Source organism: Salvelinus alpinus, chromosome 2 (genome assembly GCF_045679555.1).
Source record: "Salvelinus alpinus chromosome 2, SLU_Salpinus.1, whole genome shotgun sequence".
Classification (NCBI taxonomy): domain Eukaryota; kingdom Metazoa; phylum Chordata; class Actinopteri; order Salmoniformes; family Salmonidae; genus Salvelinus; species Salvelinus alpinus.
The window spans coordinates 23,713,544-23,731,740 of NC_092087.1; the positions used below are offsets into that span (position 1 = coordinate 23,713,544).

General features: G+C 41.7%; 1 protein-coding gene across 3 annotated transcripts in view; it reads left to right on the forward strand.

Moving 5' to 3' along the window:
* Positions 1–18,197, forward strand: part of LOC139557124 (cadherin-4-like) — a 344,376-nt gene that overhangs the window by 293,978 nt on the left and 32,201 nt on the right. For all 3 annotated transcript variants that reach the window (XM_071371506.1, XM_071371515.1, XM_071371525.1), the window contains exon 7: positions 11,299–11,443. In XM_071371506.1, coding sequence (XP_071227607.1) covers positions 11,299–11,443 — 145 coding nt within the window. The remainder of the gene's footprint in view (positions 1–11,298; positions 11,444–18,197) is intronic.

Consider the following 18,197-nt stretch of genomic DNA (forward strand, 5'->3'; position numbering starts at 1 on the left):
CAAAATCACACATTAGCAGTCCACACACACTGCTTACACACTCCTCACACACTCTTCCAGGCTCTCAGATCAAATGTCCATTGGCTCCGTCATCCCCCATCCCCCTTACACCACACACCATGCAGAATCCACAGCTGAGGAAACAGATTGGGCTTGTTTTTTTGTTGGTGTTTCTCTCTTTGTTTGTTTGTTGTGCTCTGGCCTAGTGAAACTCATCGTCTGGGGGAATATTAAGTGGCTGAAGCAACAGCATTTGGACGTGTTTATACGGTGTGTGTGTGTGTGTGTGTGTGTGTGTGTGTGTGTGTGTGTGTGTGTGTGTGTGTGTGTGTGTGTGTGTGTGTGTGTGTGTGTGTGTGTGTGTGTGTGTGTGTGTGTGTGTGTGTGTGTGTGTGTGTGTGTGTGTGTGTATTTATGTGCTTACGTGTGTGTGAGAGCAGAAGTCAGTCAATGTGAAATCTGTCAGTGTGTGTGTTTCCACACCATGTGGAACAGACACAAAGCAAGATGATTCATTTTTCCAAGAAGGCAGGTGTCGATGCTGTAGCTTGAGGCTCCTCTTTGGCATTCAGCCCTCTGGCGCATTCTAAAGAACATTGCCTCTTTCTGTGAATAGTAAAGATATTATGTTTGTCAATGTTGTACTTGCTGTAATAAAAGGGTCCACTGCCCACATGACTGTGAAGGTGTATGAGAAAGACAACCTCCAACACAAGTCTCTCCATCTCGATCTGGGTTTTCATGGCTTTATTTTTTAAAGAGCTATTGGGAGAGACAATGATGGTGTTCTTTGCCTTTCAAATATAATGGTGTCTAGAGCTGTGAGACATCATTAGTCAACATGGGTATTCAGACACGGGGTTGTCACTCCTTCCTCTCACATGTTGACTAGACCGGGCACGTGCGTGTGTCCTCGTGCGGCATCGCGCGCATGTTGATTTTGTCCATCCACACCAGATGAGATCAGGACACGCATGTTGAAATATCAAAACGAAGTCTGAACCAACTTTATTAATTTGGGGACAGGTTGAAATGCATGAAACAATCACGGCCATTTAGCTAGCTTGATGTTGATAGCTAATTTGTCCTGGGATATAAACATTGGGTTGTTATTTTACCTAAAATGTACAAGGTCCTCTACTCCAACAATTAATTCACATATAAAAGGGTAAATTTAGTTAGTTTCTAGTAATTTCTCCTCCTTCAGTCTCCTTCTTCTGACTTTATATGACTGTTGGCAACCAACTTTAAGGTGCATTACCACCAACAACTGGACTTGAGTGTGAACCTCATTTAATCTTTCAGTCACCCATGTTGGTATATGCTCCTAAAAACCAATGAGGAGACGGGAGAGGTGGGACTTGCAGCACGTTGTCACGTTCCTGACCTGTTTTCCTTTGTCTTGTATTTATTTTAGTTGGTCAGGGCGTGAGTTGGGTGGGTTGGTCTATGGTTGATTTTCTATGTTGGGATTTGGTGTTCGGCCTGGTATGATTCTCAATCAGAGACAGCTGTCAATCGTTGTCCCTGATTGAGAATCATACTTAGGCAGCCTGGGTTTCACTTGTGTTTTGTGGGTGTTTGTTCCTGTGACTGTGTTTGGGCCACACAGGACTGTTTCGGGTTTGTCACGTTTGTTGGTGTTGTATTTTGAAGTGTTTTGTTGATTTTTCATTAAATAATGAACCCTAACTACTCTGCATCTTGGTCCGATCCATGCTCCTCCTCGTCTGAGGAGGAGAACGACTACGACAGCCGTTACACACGTCAAGCATCAAAAATAGAAACAAGTTATATTTTTGCGCCTGGCTACGCAGACGCTAGTTGATTGAATACCATGTATGTGTAAATATATTTTGCCCATGTGCGCGAGCGGTGTGGTCAGCATGTTATGGTCTCTCACTGTTTCTCTCTGTATCTGTCTCTACTGGAATTACACGAGACATGCTCCTTCCATCTCTCTTTCTCTCCCCCTCCTCGCTCTCTCTCCGCCTTCTCTCTCTCTCTGTGTGTGTGTGTGTGTGTGTGTGTGTGTGTGTGTGTGTGTGTGTGTGTGTGTGTGTGTGTGTGTGTGTGTGTGTGTGTGTGTGTGTGTGTGTGTGTGTGTGTGTGTGAAACACAACAAACTTTTGTGGAATTGCTTATCTCAGTAACAAGACACTGTGTCCAATCAGTGGTGGTATGTAAACATTATATAAAGGGGCATTGTTTAAAGTGACTAGTGATACATTTATTACATCCAATTTTTAGTTATTAACCTACTTGTTACCCATCCCGGATCAAGGATAATTGTCATCAGCAACGCTGAATAGCATAGCGCCACAGTCAAATAATATTACTAGAAAATATTCATATTCATGAAATCACAAGTGCAATATTGCAAAACACAGCTTAGCCTTTTGTTAATCCACCTGTCGTCTCAGATTTTGAAATTATGCTTTACAGCGAAAGCAATACAAGCGTTTGTGTAAGTTTATCGATCGCTCGACAAAACATTAAGTACACTTAGCATCAGGTAACTTGGTCACGAAAATCAGAAAAGCAATCAAATTAATCGTTTACCTTTGATGATCTTCGGATGTTTTCACTCACGAGACTCCCAGTTAGACAACAAATGTTCCTTTTGTTCCATAAAGATATTTTTATATCCAAATACCTCAGTTCGTTTCGCGCGTTATGCTGAGAAATCCACAGGAAAAAGCGTTCACGACAACGCAGACAAAAATTAATAATGTCCATAATGTCCACAGAAACATGTCAAACGTTTTTTATAATCAATCCTCAGGTTGTTTTTCAAATATCTATTCGATAATATATCAACCGGGAGTGTTGGTTTTTCACTAGGACCCGGAGTAACAATGGCTGCCTTTCTCTGTTGCGCACAACTCACTCAGAGCACTCACCTATCCACTTACGCAATGTGATGGTTCTCGCTCATTTTTCAAAATAAAGCCTGAAACAATGTCTAAATGCTGTTGACACCTTAGGGAAGCCATAGAAAAAGCAATCTGGTTGATATCCCTTTAAATGGGTAATAGGGATGCATAAGAACAGAGAGGTTTCAAAGAAAGTGGCACTTCCTGATTGGATTTTCCTCAGGTTTTCGCTTGCAATATCAGTTCTGTTAAACTCACAGACAAAATTGTGACCGTTTTGGAAACTTTAGAGTGTTTTCTATCCTAATCTGACAATTATATGCATATTCTAGTTTCGGGGGCTGAGAAATAGGCAGTTTCAAATGGGTACGTTTTTTAGCCAAAAACGAAAATACTGCCCCCTACACTTAAGAAGTTAAAGTGGCTAGAGATTTGAGTCAGTATGTTGGCAGCAGCCACTCAATGTTAGTGATGGCTGTTAAGCAGTCTGCTGGCCTTGAGATAGAAACAATTTTTCAGTCTCTCGGTCCCAGCTTTGATGCACATGTACTGACCTCACCTTCTGGATGATAACGCGGTGAACAGGCAGTGGCTCGGGTGGTTGTTGTCCTTGATAATTTTTTGGGCCTTCCTGTGACATTGAGTGGTCTAGGTGTCCTGGAGGGCAGGTAGTTTGCCCTCGGTGAGGCGTTGTGAAGACCTTGCTACCCTCTAGAGAATTGTATGGTTGTGGGCGTTGCAGTTGTATCCCCGTACCAGGCGGGGATACAGCCCGACAGGATGCTCTCAATTGTGCATCTGTAAAAGTTTGTGAGTGTTTTTGACGAGTTTGGAGGGTACTATGGTGTTAAATCCTGAGCTGTAATCGATGAACAGCATTCTTACATAGGTATTCATCTTGTCCAGATTGGTTAGGGCAGTGTGCAGTGTGATTGCGATTGCGTTGTCTGTGGACCTATTGGGGCGGTAAGCAAATTGGAGTGGGTCTAGGGTGTCAGGTAGGGTGGAGGTGATATGATCCTCTCTCAAATCACTTCATGATGACGGAAGTGAGTGCTACGGGGCGATAGTCATTTAGCTCAGTTACCTTAGCTATCTTGGGAACAGCAACAATGGTGGCCTTCTTGAAGCATGTGGGAAGAGCAGACTGGGATAGGGACTGATTGAATATGTCCGTAAACACACCAGCCTGCTGGTCTGCGCATGCTCTGAGAACGCGGCTAGGGATGCCGTCTGTGCCGGCAGCCTTGCGAGGGTTAACACGTTTAAATGTTTTACTCGCGTTGGCTGCGGTGAAGGAGAGCTCGCAGGTTTTGGTAGCGGGCCGTGTCAGTGGCACTGTGAGCAAAGAAGTTGTTTAGTTTGTCGGGAGCAAGACGTCGATGTCAGCAACGGGAATGGTTTTCATTTTGTAATCCGTGATTGACTGTAGACCGTGCCACATACAGTTGAAGTCGGAAGTATACATACACTTAGGTTGGAGTCATTAAAACAAATGTTTCAACCACTCCAAAAATGTCTTGTTAGCAAACTATAGTTTTGGCAAGTCGGTTAGGACATCTACTTTGAGCATGACACAAGTAATTTTTCCAACAATTTATTGTTACTTATAATTCACTGTATCACAATTCCAGTGGGTCAGAAGTTTACATTCACTTAATTGACTGTGCCTTTAAACAGCTTGGAAAATTCCAGAAAATTATGTCATGGCTTTAGAAGCTTCTGATAGGCTAATTGACATCATTTGAGTCAATTGGAGGTGTACCTGTGGATGTATTTCAAGGCCTACCAACAAACTCAGTGCTTCTTTGCTTGACATCATGGGAAAATCAAAAGAAATCAGCCAAGACCTCAGAAAAGAATGTAGACCTCCACAGGTCTGGTTCATCCTTGGGAGCAATTTCCAAACGCCTGAAGGTACCACGTTCATCTGTACAAACAATAGTACGCAAGTATAAACACCATGGGACCACGCAGCCATCATACCGCTCAGGAAGGAGACGCGTTCTGTCTCCTAGAGATGAATGTACTTTGGTGTGAAAAGTGCAAATCAATCCCAGAACAACAGCAAAGGACCTTTAGAAGATGCTGGAGGAAACAGGTACAAAAGTATCTATATCCACATTAAAACGAGTCCTATATCGACATAACCTGAAAGGCCGCTCAGCAAGGAAGAAGCCACTGCTCCAAAACCGCCATAAAAAAGCCAGACTACGGTTTGCAACTGCACATGGGGACAAATGTCCTCTGGTCTGATGAAACAAAAATAGAACTGTTTCGTTATGTTTGGAGGAAAAAGGGGGAGGCTTGCAAGCTGAAGAACACCATCCCAACCGTAAAGCACGGGGGTGGCAGCATCATGTTGTGGGGGTGCTTTGCTGCAGGAGGGACTGGTGCACCTCACAAGATAGATGGCATCATGAGGCAGGAAAATTATGTGGATATATTGAAGCAACATCTCAAGACATCAGTCAGGAAGTTAAAGCTTGGTCGCAAATGGGTCTTCCAAATGGACAATGACCCCAAGAAAACTTCCAAAGTTGTGACACAAAGGCTTAAGGACAACAAAGTCAAGGTATTGGAGTGGCCATCACAAAGCCCTGACCTCAATCCCATAGAAAATGTGTGGGCAGAACTGAAAAAGTGTGTGTGCGAGCAAGGAGGCCTACAAACCTGACTCAGTTACATCAGCTCTGTCAGGACGAATGTGCCAAAATTAACCCAACTTATTGTGGGAAGCCTTTGGAAGGCTACCTGAAACGTTTGACCCAAGTTAAACATTTTAAAGGCAATGCTACCAAATACTAATTGAGTGTATGTAACCTTCTGACCCACTGGGTATTTGATGACAGAAATAAAATATTAAATAAATCATTCTCGGCCTCCCGGGTGGCGCAGTGGTCTAGGGCACTGCATCGCAGCGCTAGCTGTGCCACCAGAGACTCTGGGACTCTGGGTCTCAGACACCGGGAGGTCTGTGGGGCGACGCACAATTGGCCTAGCGTCGTCCGGGTTAGGGAGGGTTCGGCCGGTAGGGATATCCTTGTCTCATCGCGCACCAGCGACTCCTGTGGCGGGCCGGGCGCAGTGCGCGCTAACCAAGGCAGCTAGGTGCACGGTGTTTCCTCCGACACATTGGTGCGGCTGGCTTCCGGGTTGGAGGCGCGCTGTGTTAAGAAGCAGTGCAGCTTGGTTGGGTTGTGTTGTGTTTCGGAGGACGCATGGCTTTCGACCTTCGTCTCTCCCGAGCCCGTACGGGAGTTGTAGCGATGAGACAAGATAGTAATTACTAACAATTGGATACCACGAAAATTGGGGAGAAATGGGGGTAAAATTAAAAAATTAAAAAATTAAAAATCATTCTCTCTACTATTATTCTGACATTTCACATTCTTAAAATAAAGTGGTGATCCTAACTGACCTAAGACAGGGAAGTGTAGTAACGGCTTTCTTCTGTGGACGAAGGAGAGGGCCAAAGCGCAGCGTGGTTAGTGTTCATCATGTTTAATAAAGACAATAAACGTGAACACTACAAAATACAAAACAACAAATGTGAAAAAACCGAAACAGTTCTGTCTGGTGCAGACACACGAAGACAGAAGACAACCACCCACAAAACCCAACACAAAACAGGCTACCTAAATATGGTTCCCAATCAGAGACAATGACTAACACCTGCCTCTGATTGAGAACCATATCAGGCCAAACATAGAAACGGGAAAACTAGACACACAACATAGAATGCCCACTCAGCTCACGTCCTGACCAACATTAAAACAAAGAAAACACAAAATAACTATGGTCAGAACGTGACAAGTTTTTACAAGGTTTAAATGTCAGGAACTGAGTTTAAATGTATTTAGCTAAGGTGTATGTAAACTTCCGAATTCAACTGTACGTCTCGTGTCTGAGCCTATGAATTGCGACTCTACTTTGTCTCTATATTGACGCTTAGCTTTTTTGACTGCCTTGCGGAGGGAATAGCTACCCTGTTTGTTTTCGGCATGTTTCCGGTTACCTTGCCATGATTAAAAGCAGTGGTTCGCGCTTTCAGTTTGCTGCCATCAATCCACGGTTTCTGGTTCGGTAAGATTTTAATAGTCACCGTGGGTACAACATCACCGATGCACTTGCTAATAAACTCGCTCACTGAATCAGCGTATACATCAATGTTGTTGTCTGAGGCTATCCGGAACATATCCCAGTCCACGTGATCAAAGCAATATTGATGCTTGGAATCAGATTGGTCGCACCAGCGTTGAACAGACCTGAGCACGGGCGTTTCCTGTTTTAGTTTCTGTCTGTAAGCTGGGAGCAACAAAATGGAGTCGTGGTCAGATTTGCCAAAAGGAGGGAGAGGGAGGGCTTTGTATGGGTTGCGGAAGTTAGAGTAGCAATGATCCAGCCCGGTCACACATTCGATATGGTGATAACATTTAGGGAGCCTTGTTTTCAGATTAGCTTTGTTAAAATCCTCAGCTACAATAAATGCAGCCTCAGAATATGTGGTTGCCAGTTTACATAGAGTCTAATGAAGTTCTTTCAGGGCCGTCGAGGTGTCTGCTTGGGTGGGATATACACGGCTGTGATTATAATCGAAGAGAATTCTCTTGGTAGATAATGCGGTCAGCATTTGATTGTAAGGAATTCTAGGTCAGGTGAACAAAAGGACTCGAGTTCCTGTTGTTGTTATGATCACACCATATTCATAAGGTATACACCCCTGCCCTTCTTCTTACCAGAGACATGTTTGTTTCTGTCGGCGCGATGCGTGAAAGAAACCGGATGGCTGTACAGACTCTGATAACGTATCCAGAGTGAGCCATGTTTCCGTGAAACAGAGAATGTTACAATCTCTGATGTCTCTCTGGAAGACAGCCCTTGCTCGAATTTCATCTACCTTGTTGTCAAGAGACTGGACATTGGCGAGTAGTATACTCGGGAGCGGTGAGCGATGTGCCCATCTACGGAGCCTGTCCAGAAGACCGCTCCGTCTACCCGGTCCATTGTCCTCGGTGGTGGTCCAAACAGAGGATCCGTTTCGGGAAAGTCATATTCCTGGTCGTAATGTTGGTAAGTTGACGTTGCTCTTATATCCAATAGTTCTTCCCGACAGTATGTAATTAGACTTAAGATTTCCTGGGGTAACAGTGTAAGAAATAATACATAAAAAAATAAATACTGCATAGTTTCCTAAGAACGCGAAGCGAGGCGACCATCTCTGTCGGCGTGTGAGCTGAGCAGCACATACCCTAGCTTGTATCTCCCTTCGAAGTTTTGGGAACTTATGTTTTTGGTTTCCCATTGGTTCTGGGAACGAAGCCATAACTTTCTTAACCGTTTAAAAAAACGTTCTGAGGACGTAAGTGAACATTTTGCCTCTTCTGGGAACGTACATTTTTAGGTTGCAGGGAGATTCTGAGAATGTTTTACTATGGTTCCCTGAAGGGTTCCCTGGGAGTTTTCTTTGCGTTCTGAGAATTGAAATTATAGGTTATTTGAGAACATGTTTCAATAAGACTTTTAATAACACTACTAGCTTAGGTTAATTGTTTTAAACTCCAAGCACAGATAGGACAAACATTAATTAATTTCCTTCAGCATTAATCATGCAAACACATTTATTTTTCATTGTGGCATGGCGTCAGTGAGATTCAAAACTATGCTCTGCTGTTTTCTATCCATGGAATTAGTCCACTGTGCCACCATGATGTAGCTAGCATGCCATGTTTTTTTTGTTACTCATACAAAGCAGTTTATTTTTGGCTATTCAATCAGACTCCATTTGAAAGGAAACAAGCACACATTAAGATCAGGTGTGGCCAATTAGTGGGCACGGCCAACACACCTGAAGACACTTAACAAGACAGAGGATAGAGAGAGTTTTTTTCATGCTCAGAATGGAATGTATATATTTACAGGATCGGTGTCCCCCCCGCGGTACGGTTGAGCTAACATGCGCTAATGTGATTAGCATGAGGTTGTAAGTAAGAAGAGAATTTCCCAGGACATAAAGATATCTGATATGGGCAGAAAGCTTCAATTCTTGTTAATCTAACTGCACTGTCCAAATTACAGTAAATATTACAGTGAAAGAATACCATGCTATTGTTTGAGGAGAGTGCACAGTTATGAACTTGAAAATGTATTAACCTTTTACGTCTGGGGGTTCCGCTAGCGGAACGTTTCGACAACATCCGGTGATATTGCAGAACGCGAAATTCAAAATAAATTATTAGAAATATTTAACTTTCATACAATCACAATACACCAAAATAAAGCTTAACTTCTTGTTAATCCAGCCACCGGGTCAGATTTGAAAAAGGCTTTACGGCGAAAGCAAACCATGCTATTATCTGAGGACAGCACCCCATCAAACAAACACATGACAATCATATTTCAACCCGCCAGGCGCGACACAAAACTCAGAAATAACAATATAATTCATGCCTTACCTTTGAAGAGCTTCTTCTGTTGGCACTCCAATATGTCCCATAAACATCACAAATGTTCCTTTTGTTCGATTAATTCCATCGTTAAATCCCCAAAATGTTCATTTATTTGGCGCGTTTGATTCAGAAAAACACCGGTTCCAACTCGCCCAACATGACTACACATTATCTAATAAGTTACCTGTAATCTTGGTCCAAACATTTTAAACAACTTTCCTAATCCAACTTTAGGTATTTTAAAACGTAAATAATCGATCAAATTTAAGACAGAATAAACTGTGTTCAATAGCGAATAAAATGAAAGTGGAGTGTGCGCCAGGTCGCGCGCCCCAAACACAACAGTACACTAGACTCGACACTCAGTCTGAACAGCCATACTTCTTCATTACTCAAAAGAAAAACATCAACCAATTTCTAAAGACTGTTGACATCTAGTGGAAGCCCTAGGAACTGCAACCAGATGCCTCAGAAATCTAGATTCCCATAGAAAACGAATTGAAAACAGTCACCTCAAAGAAAATAAATTCTGGATGGTTTGTCCTCGGGGTTTCACCAAATAAGTTCTGTTATACTCACAGACATAATTTTAACAGTTTTAGAATCTTTAGAGTGTTTTCTATCCAAATCTACCAATTATATGCACATCCTAGCTTCTGGGCCTGAGTAGCAGGCAGTTTACTTTGGGCACGCTTTTCATCCGGACGTGAAAATACCGCCCCCTATCCCAAACAAGTTTTAATAAACCAATTAGGCACATTTGTGCAAACTTGATATGACATTTTGAACAGAAATGCAATGGTTCATTGGATCAGTGCAAAACTTTGCACATACACTTCTTCCATCTAGTGGCCAAAATATAAATTGCGCCTAAACTGGAATAATACATTGTGCCCTTTCTCTTGCATTTCAAATATGATGAAAAAATGTAATAATAATAAAAATGCATGTTTTTTCTATGTATTATCTTTTACCAGATCTAATGTGTTATATTCTCCTACATTAATTTCACATTTGCACAAACTTCAAAGTGTTTTCTTTCAAATGGTATCAATAATATCCATATCCTTGCTTCAGGTTCTGAGCTACAGGCAGTTAGATTTGGGTATGTAATTTTAGGCGAAAACTGAAAAAAAGGGTACGATCTTTCAGAGGTTCTTTGAACATTACTAATGTTTTCTTGTGGTTTTATGGAAAGTGTTCTGAATGTTCTGAGAACAGGACTTTAAATAGGACCATGAAGAAACCTGCAAAAAACGTTATGCTGAAGTTTTGAAATTCCCCCTGAAGAATCATTCCCAAAACGTTGTCGGTAGGTTGTATGCAAAATAACCATAGGACAACCACTCTCTCACCAAGCTCTAAGATTCGTATGGTTCTCAGAACATTACACGCTAGCTGGGCTGTGTTTGGACACAACATGTTAGAATCTCTTTTTCTTATTGGCAATTATCAACACAGGCACTCCAACGGGCTCTCTCTGTCATGCCAAATAAAAGACTGGAATTATTGCTTCAATTGTGGAGCTTCCAATAAACATACCTCTCACAACCAACAGTCAGAATCAAGGTTGTTCTGAAACTAAGCTGTGCATGGCCGGATTTCAATGGTCGGCGTTAGTGGATTTTCCTGGACACTCTAGTATGCAATTACATTAGACACACTTGTGGAAGAGATCTGAAATGACAGGATTAATTGCAGTTACAGGATTAATTGCTGTTATGTTTGTCAATATGTCTCTTTTGATGTTTCATGTCAATCAGTACTGCATTAATTAGCCTCAACGTTACCATTGCAGTTACAGGATGAAGTCCAGCCTGTATATACAATGTGTCCTGTTATGTTTATGTCAATGTCTCCTTTGATGTTTTGTGTCGATCAGTGCTTTTTTAGTTATCGTCAAAGTTACTGTTGCATTTACAGGATTTATACAATGCTCATATGTTTTTTTTGTTTTGTTATTTTGTTTGTAGCTGCGGGCCCATGCTGTGGACATGAATGGGAACAAGGTGGAAAGCCCCATAGACCTATACATCTACGTCATCGACATGAATGACAACCGGCCAGAGTTCCAGAACCAGGTCTACAATGGCTCTGTGGCTGAAGGCTCAAAGCCAGGTACGTAACTAGAACAGTAAATAGTGTCTTTTTTCTTCAAGTATTTCAAGTATATGAACGGAGGCATGATGATTCTAAAGGTAGAAAGAAGACCATGTCATGATTGGAGGAACATTTGTTTTACCAGTCAGAGATGAAGGCCAGATGTTTATCTACATTGTGTTCAGACACCAGATGTTTATCTATGTTGTGTTCAGACAATGTTCTACTGCCAAGTTTAATGTCAGGAGAATTTATAAACAACGCAGGTGAGAGACCGAGAGAGAGAAAGAAAGAGTACACACACGCGCAACACACACATTGCAATAGTCTGTCCTCAGTGGAGCGTGGGTCTGTTCTCTGTTCTAGACCTGCTAATTAGCGAGGAGAAACAAACGTATTAAAATTGTCTGTATTTTCAACTGACTGCTACTCTCTTGTAAAAACAAAGACAGAGTTTGTTGGTGTTACAACACTGTCAATTTGTATTAAAAAAAATGTAGGTCACAACTAATTAGCTTATTATTCTGAAATTGTCTCTCTCTCTCGCTCTCTCTCTCTATATATACACTGCTCAAAAAAATAAAGGGAACACTTAAACAACACAATGTAACTCCAAGTCAATCACACTTCTGTGAAATCAAACTGTCCACTTACGAAGCAACACTGATTGACAATAAATGTCACATGCTGTTGTGCAAATGGAATAGACAAAAGGTGGAAATTATAGGCAATTAGCAAGACACCTCCAATAAAGGAGTGGTTCTGCAGGTGGTGACCACAGACCACTTCTCAGTTCCTATGCTTCCTGGCTGATGTTTTGGTCACTTTTGAATGCTGGCGGTGCTTTCACTCTAGTGGTAGCATGAGACGGAGTCTACAACCCACACAAGTGGCTCAGGTAGTGCAGCTCATCCAGGATGGCACATCAATGCGAGCTGTGGCAAGAAGGTTTGCTGTGTCTGTCAGCGTAGTGTCCAGAGTGTCCACTTCTCAGTTCTGTGGACGCCGGGCCCTCATACCACACTCATGGAGTCTGTTTCTGACCGTTTGAGCAGACACATGCACATTTGTGGCCTGCTGGAGGTCATTTTGCAGGGCTCTGGCAGTGCTCCTCCTGACACAAAGGCGGAGGTAGCGGTCCTGCTGCTGGGTTGTTGCCCTCCTACAGCCTCCTCCACGTCTCCTGATGTACTGGCCTGTCTCCTGGTAGCGCCTCCATGCTCTGGACACTACGCTGACAGACACAGCAAACCTTCTTGCCACAGCTCGCATTGATGTGCCATCCTGGATGAGCTGCACTACCTGAGCCACTTGTGTGGATTGTAGACTCCGTCTCATGCTACCACTAGAGTGAAAGCACCGCCAGCATTCAAAAGTGACCAAAACATCAGCCAGGAAGCATAGGAACTGAGAAGTGGTCTGTGGTCACCACCTGCAGAACCACTCCTTTATTGGGGGTGTCTTGCTAATTGCCTATAATTTCCACCTTTTGTCTATTCCGTTTGCACAACAGCATGTGAAATTTATTGTCAATCAGTGTTGCTTCCTAAGTGGACAGTTTGATTTCACAGAAGTGTGATTGACTTGGAGTTACATTGTGTTGTTTAAGTGTTCCCTTTATTTTTTTGAGCAGTGTATATATATGTATATTCTTAATTTATATTGTGAAAGACCAAGTCCATAATATGTCAAGAAAAGCTCAAATAAGCAAAGATAAACAACAGTACAACATTACTTTAAGACATGAAGGTCACTCAATCCAGAAAATTTCAAGAACTTTGAAAGTTTCTTCAAGTGCAGTCGCAAAACCATCAAGCGCTATGATGAAACTGGCTATCATGAGGACCGCCACAGGAAAGGAAGACCCAGAGTTACCTCTGCTGTAGAGGATACATTTATTAGAGTTAACTGCACCTCAGATTGCAGCCCAAATAAATGCTTCACAGTGTTCAAGTAACAGACACATCTCAACATCAACTGTTCAGAGGAGACTGCGTGAATCAGGCATTCATGGTCGAATTGCTGCAAAGAAACCACTACTAAAGGACACCAATAAGAAGAAGAGACTTGCTTTGGCCAAGAAACATGAGTAATGGACATTAGACTGGTGGAAATCTGTCCTTTGTTCTGATGAGTCCAAATTTGAAATTTTTGGTTCCAACCGCTGTGTCTTTGTGAGACGCAGAGCAGGTTAACGGATGATCTCTGCATGTGTAGTTCCCACCGTGAAGCATGGAGGAGAAGGTGTGATGGTGTTGGGCTGCTTTGCTGGTGACACTGTCTGTGATTTATTTAGAATTCAAGGCACACTTAACCAGCATGGCTACCACAGCATTCTACAGCGATACGCCATCCCATCTGCTTAGTGAGACATTTGTTTTTCAACAGGACAATAACCTCAAACACACCTCCAGGTTGTGTAAGGGTTATTTGACCAAGAGGGAGAGTGATGGAGTTATGCATCAGGTGACCTGGCCTCCACAATCACCTGACCTCAACCAAATTGAGATGCTTTGGGATGAGTTGTACCGCAGAGTGATGAGAAAGCAGCCAACGAGTGCTCAGCATATGTGGGAACTCCTTCAAGAATTTTGGAAAAGTATTCCAGTTGAAGCTGGTTGAGAGAATGCTAAAGTGTGCAAAGCTGTCAAGGCAAAGGTTGTCTACTTTGAAGAATCTCACATATAAAATATTTCTTTCTTTGCTTAACACTTTTTTGGTTACTAAATGATTCCATATGTGTTATTTCATAGTTTTGATGTCTTCACTATTATTCTACAATGTAAAAAAAAAAATGTTTAAAAAAAGACATAAATATATATATATACTGGTACTGTATATATCTAGTAGTCTGTTTTGTGGAATACAAACACAATGTCCCTCTATTGTATGCTGGAGTTAACACTGACAAGTATTTTTACATAGACCAGAGAGCTTTTCTCTCTCCCTTTATCTTTTTCCTTCTTGCATGCAAGGATTCGTTTTAAGTTAGAGAGTCATGCCGCTGAGTTATGGTTGCCTAATTGGCTAATTAAGAAAATTAGAGTTGGGTCGTTTTTCAAAGCTGGTATATGTTCTGTGGAATGGTTATACTTTTCTGGAGCATTTAAAACATAAAGAAGTTCAGCACTATTTTCTCCAACTAATCACTTAAACTTTAAGCTGCTCTCTTTAGGCTGGTAATGAGAATGGTTCTCCCATAAGTCTTTTGGTTCCATCAGACAGGATGTTTTTCTAACTGCTTATAGCAAAGGGGGATGGGATGTGTTCAGCTCTAAAAGAGACATGTCTATAAGACTAGAAGTATCAAAATGCCTCTGAAGCATTACAGCTGATCCTCCATCTACTATGGCTGCTTTATAAAACCATTAAAAGAGGCAGACCTACAGGGAGTTGCCCTTATCGCTATCGCCAGATGCAACATTGTGTGTCAAATCAATCCATCAGTTTAAAATGGCACGCATGCCACCACAGACGTACACCCATCGGGAGACACAGATACATGCATGTCATTGGATTTGATCAGTCTTACATGTAAGTAATCAGGCAATTACACTACATAATTAGTAATCCAATTAAAACTAATCCAATTGTTATTGTGATTCAGACAGGGGAAAATGATCAGTGGTTTGTATTCATTCATGTGTCATCACCAGGGTGTTCTACGAGTTTGCTTTACACTTACCGCATGAGCTCTACAAGTTATTGGATGGTTATTGTAAATTGATAAGTTACACTGACATTGGTGAACCCTTGTCTATGGGGGGAAAAAAACTCAACACCACCTCCACTTTCTCCTCATGCATAGGAGATCAGAAAAATTTGGCGGAAAAACACCAAAATGCTATAGTCGGTGATGAAAAAAGAGTTCTCAATCTTGTTGAAACTTGAGACACTCTGAAATGAGCAGAGGTGTAACGGCTGTTGGAAGGAGAGGACCAAGGTGCAGCGTGGTACTTGTCCATATTTATTAAATGAACACTGAAATAACAAAAATAACAAAGATAACGACCGAAACAGTTCTGGCTGGTGCAGACACACAACAGAAAACAACTACCCACAAACACAGGTGGGAACAGGCTACCTAAGTATGGTTCTCAATCAGAGACAACATAGACAGCTGCCTCTGATTGAGAACCACACACGGCCAAACACAAAGAAATAGACAACATAGAACACCAGACATAGAATGCCCACCCCAACTTACGCCCTGACCAAACTAAAATAGAGACATAAAAAAGGAACTAAGGTCAGGGCGTGACAAGAGGTGTAAAGTATTTAAGTAAAAATACTTGAAAGTACTACCTAAGTAGTTTTTTGGGGGTATCTGTACTTTACTTTACTATTGATATTTTTGACTACTTTTACTTCACTACATTCCTAAAGACAATTATGTACTTTTTACTCCATACATTTCACCTGCCACCCAAAAGTACTCATTACATTTTGTCAGGACAGGAAAATTGTGTAATTCACACACTTATCAAGAGAACATCCCTGGTCATCCCCAGCCTCTGATCTGGAGGACTCACTAAACACATGCTTCATTTGTAAATTATGTCTTGATTTTTGGAGTGTGCCACTGGCTTTCCGTAAACTTAAAAAACAAGAAAATGATTCCGCCTGGTTTGCTTTATATAAAGCAGGGGCTCTTAAACTTTTTCAGCCTGGGACCAAATTCGAAATTCTGTGTTTTCCTGGGACCCAAGCTTAAGAGAATATGAAACGATACATAAATATCGGTACATTTCATTGCCCTTATGTCCAAAACCAATGCAATATAGACAAAAGCAAATAATAATGACATGAAATAACCATATAAATATCTATTATTGTTTATTTTCCCCCATTAAAAACACTCTTACATATCTGTCTAGGTTGGAACTGTTGTTGTTAAAATACAATAAATAATTTTCCTTCTGAACTGGAATAAACTGATTGATCACATCACACTGATGAATAACAGAACACACACACAGGCTTGTTGATAGTGCAACCCTAAGTAACAGTACATATGAAAAATGATCAGGCCTACTGTACATCTTACTGTATAAATGATTGTTGAAAGAAAGTCTAGGTTGGAACTGTTGCTGTTAAAATACATATTTTTTTATTCTGAACTGAAATAAACTGATTGATCACATCACACAGATGTAGACCAGAAAACACACACACAGAATCCTAATGAGAGGTGTGTGGCTGGTTGAAGTTTTCAACAAGCATGTCTATTCTGGGCTCAGTTTTTGACAGTGTAACACTGAGGTCAGGCTCAGCATCGACACTGTTTCTGTACTTGAGAACCCTGACTTGCATAGGTATGTGGTGCCAAACTGGATCAGAACATCTACTGCTTTCTCAGTCAGGCACGAGAACGCTTCCTGCTGTAGATGAAGAACCCAGAACTGTGTGAGTGTGTTTGCCTCAAAAAGCATCTTGCTTCAATCAGTTTATTCCAGTTAAGAATAACAATTGTTTCCTGAAGCACTGTTTTCTGAAGCATTCTGCCCTGTTCTGAAAGAACTCCCTCGGTTTACCATCATGCTGTGGATGTTTGGTCAGGACGTGTTGTTTTAATAATTTGTTCGTTTTGAGACACTCATTACTAAGCACTTCCCCGCATAAAACACATTGTGGGTGCTCCTCTTTATAAGTTTGTATGAAAGAGAGAGAAACTAAACACTGTATATGCGTTTCATGACAATTGAGTTCAGTCAGAACTTGTGGCTAGCATGAGTCCATTTGATGACAGCGGTGAGTGATGGCGAGTAGGAATGACAAGTCAATGGCTGAACATTGCGCTGCATCGTGTCTATCGCGGAGTGATCTTCAAGAAAACTGCAGAAAAATGAGACGGTAAACCGCAAAGCACATGGGCATCTCCCTCTCACACTCGCGTAGCTGAAGTGAGCAGAGACCGTTGCTAAACAGAGAGTACACTGAATAGAGAGCGCAGATGAACTTGGCCAAATCAATTCCAGTAATTAATTAAATAATTATACATTTACTCTGACACGTCGCAACCCACCATTAACAGTCCTCGACGACCCATACTTTAAGAAAGGCTGATTAAGGAATTTGAAAATATATATACATTTAGCAATTACATTGCATTGATACTTCAGTATATTTAAAACAAAATACTTTTAGACTTTTACTCAAGTAGTATTTTACTGGGTGAATTTCACTTTTACATTAGTCATTTTCTATTGAAGTATCTTTACTTTTACTCAAGTATGACAATTGGGTACTTTTTCCACCACTGGAAATACGGTGTGCTTTCTCACACTCTCAATTTGTAATCTGAGGGAGGCTTCTTTCTGTCCTGAAGAGTTTGCTAACAGTCGGAGAAAGACTTAAGAGAGTTTCCACTGCCTCTTGGCCTGGGGGGCTAATTAGGCCTCAGCATCTGTACACAGGAGAGGAGGGATGGAGGAACGCAGGGATGTTTCAGGCAGTGTAACGGACCTAGAGTGTGTGACTGACTGCTATTCTGCGCTGAGTGCAGGAGAGCACATTTGCCTGGCTGATTGTTCACAGAGGAGCCACTCTGTTACAGTTAAGACCAAATAGATTGAGTCTCAGAGCTGGGAGTGCATTTAGCAGGAAGGGTCACCCAGAGATGCTGATGGAAAGTAGCTTCAGACACCAGTGAGTGCTCTGGTTGGTTACAAATTCTGAAGTTTTACATTCACAAACACACACCTGGCATGGATATCGTAAACATGTTTTGTACCTTAGGGACTTTATTTACACCAGAGATATAAAAGAGATT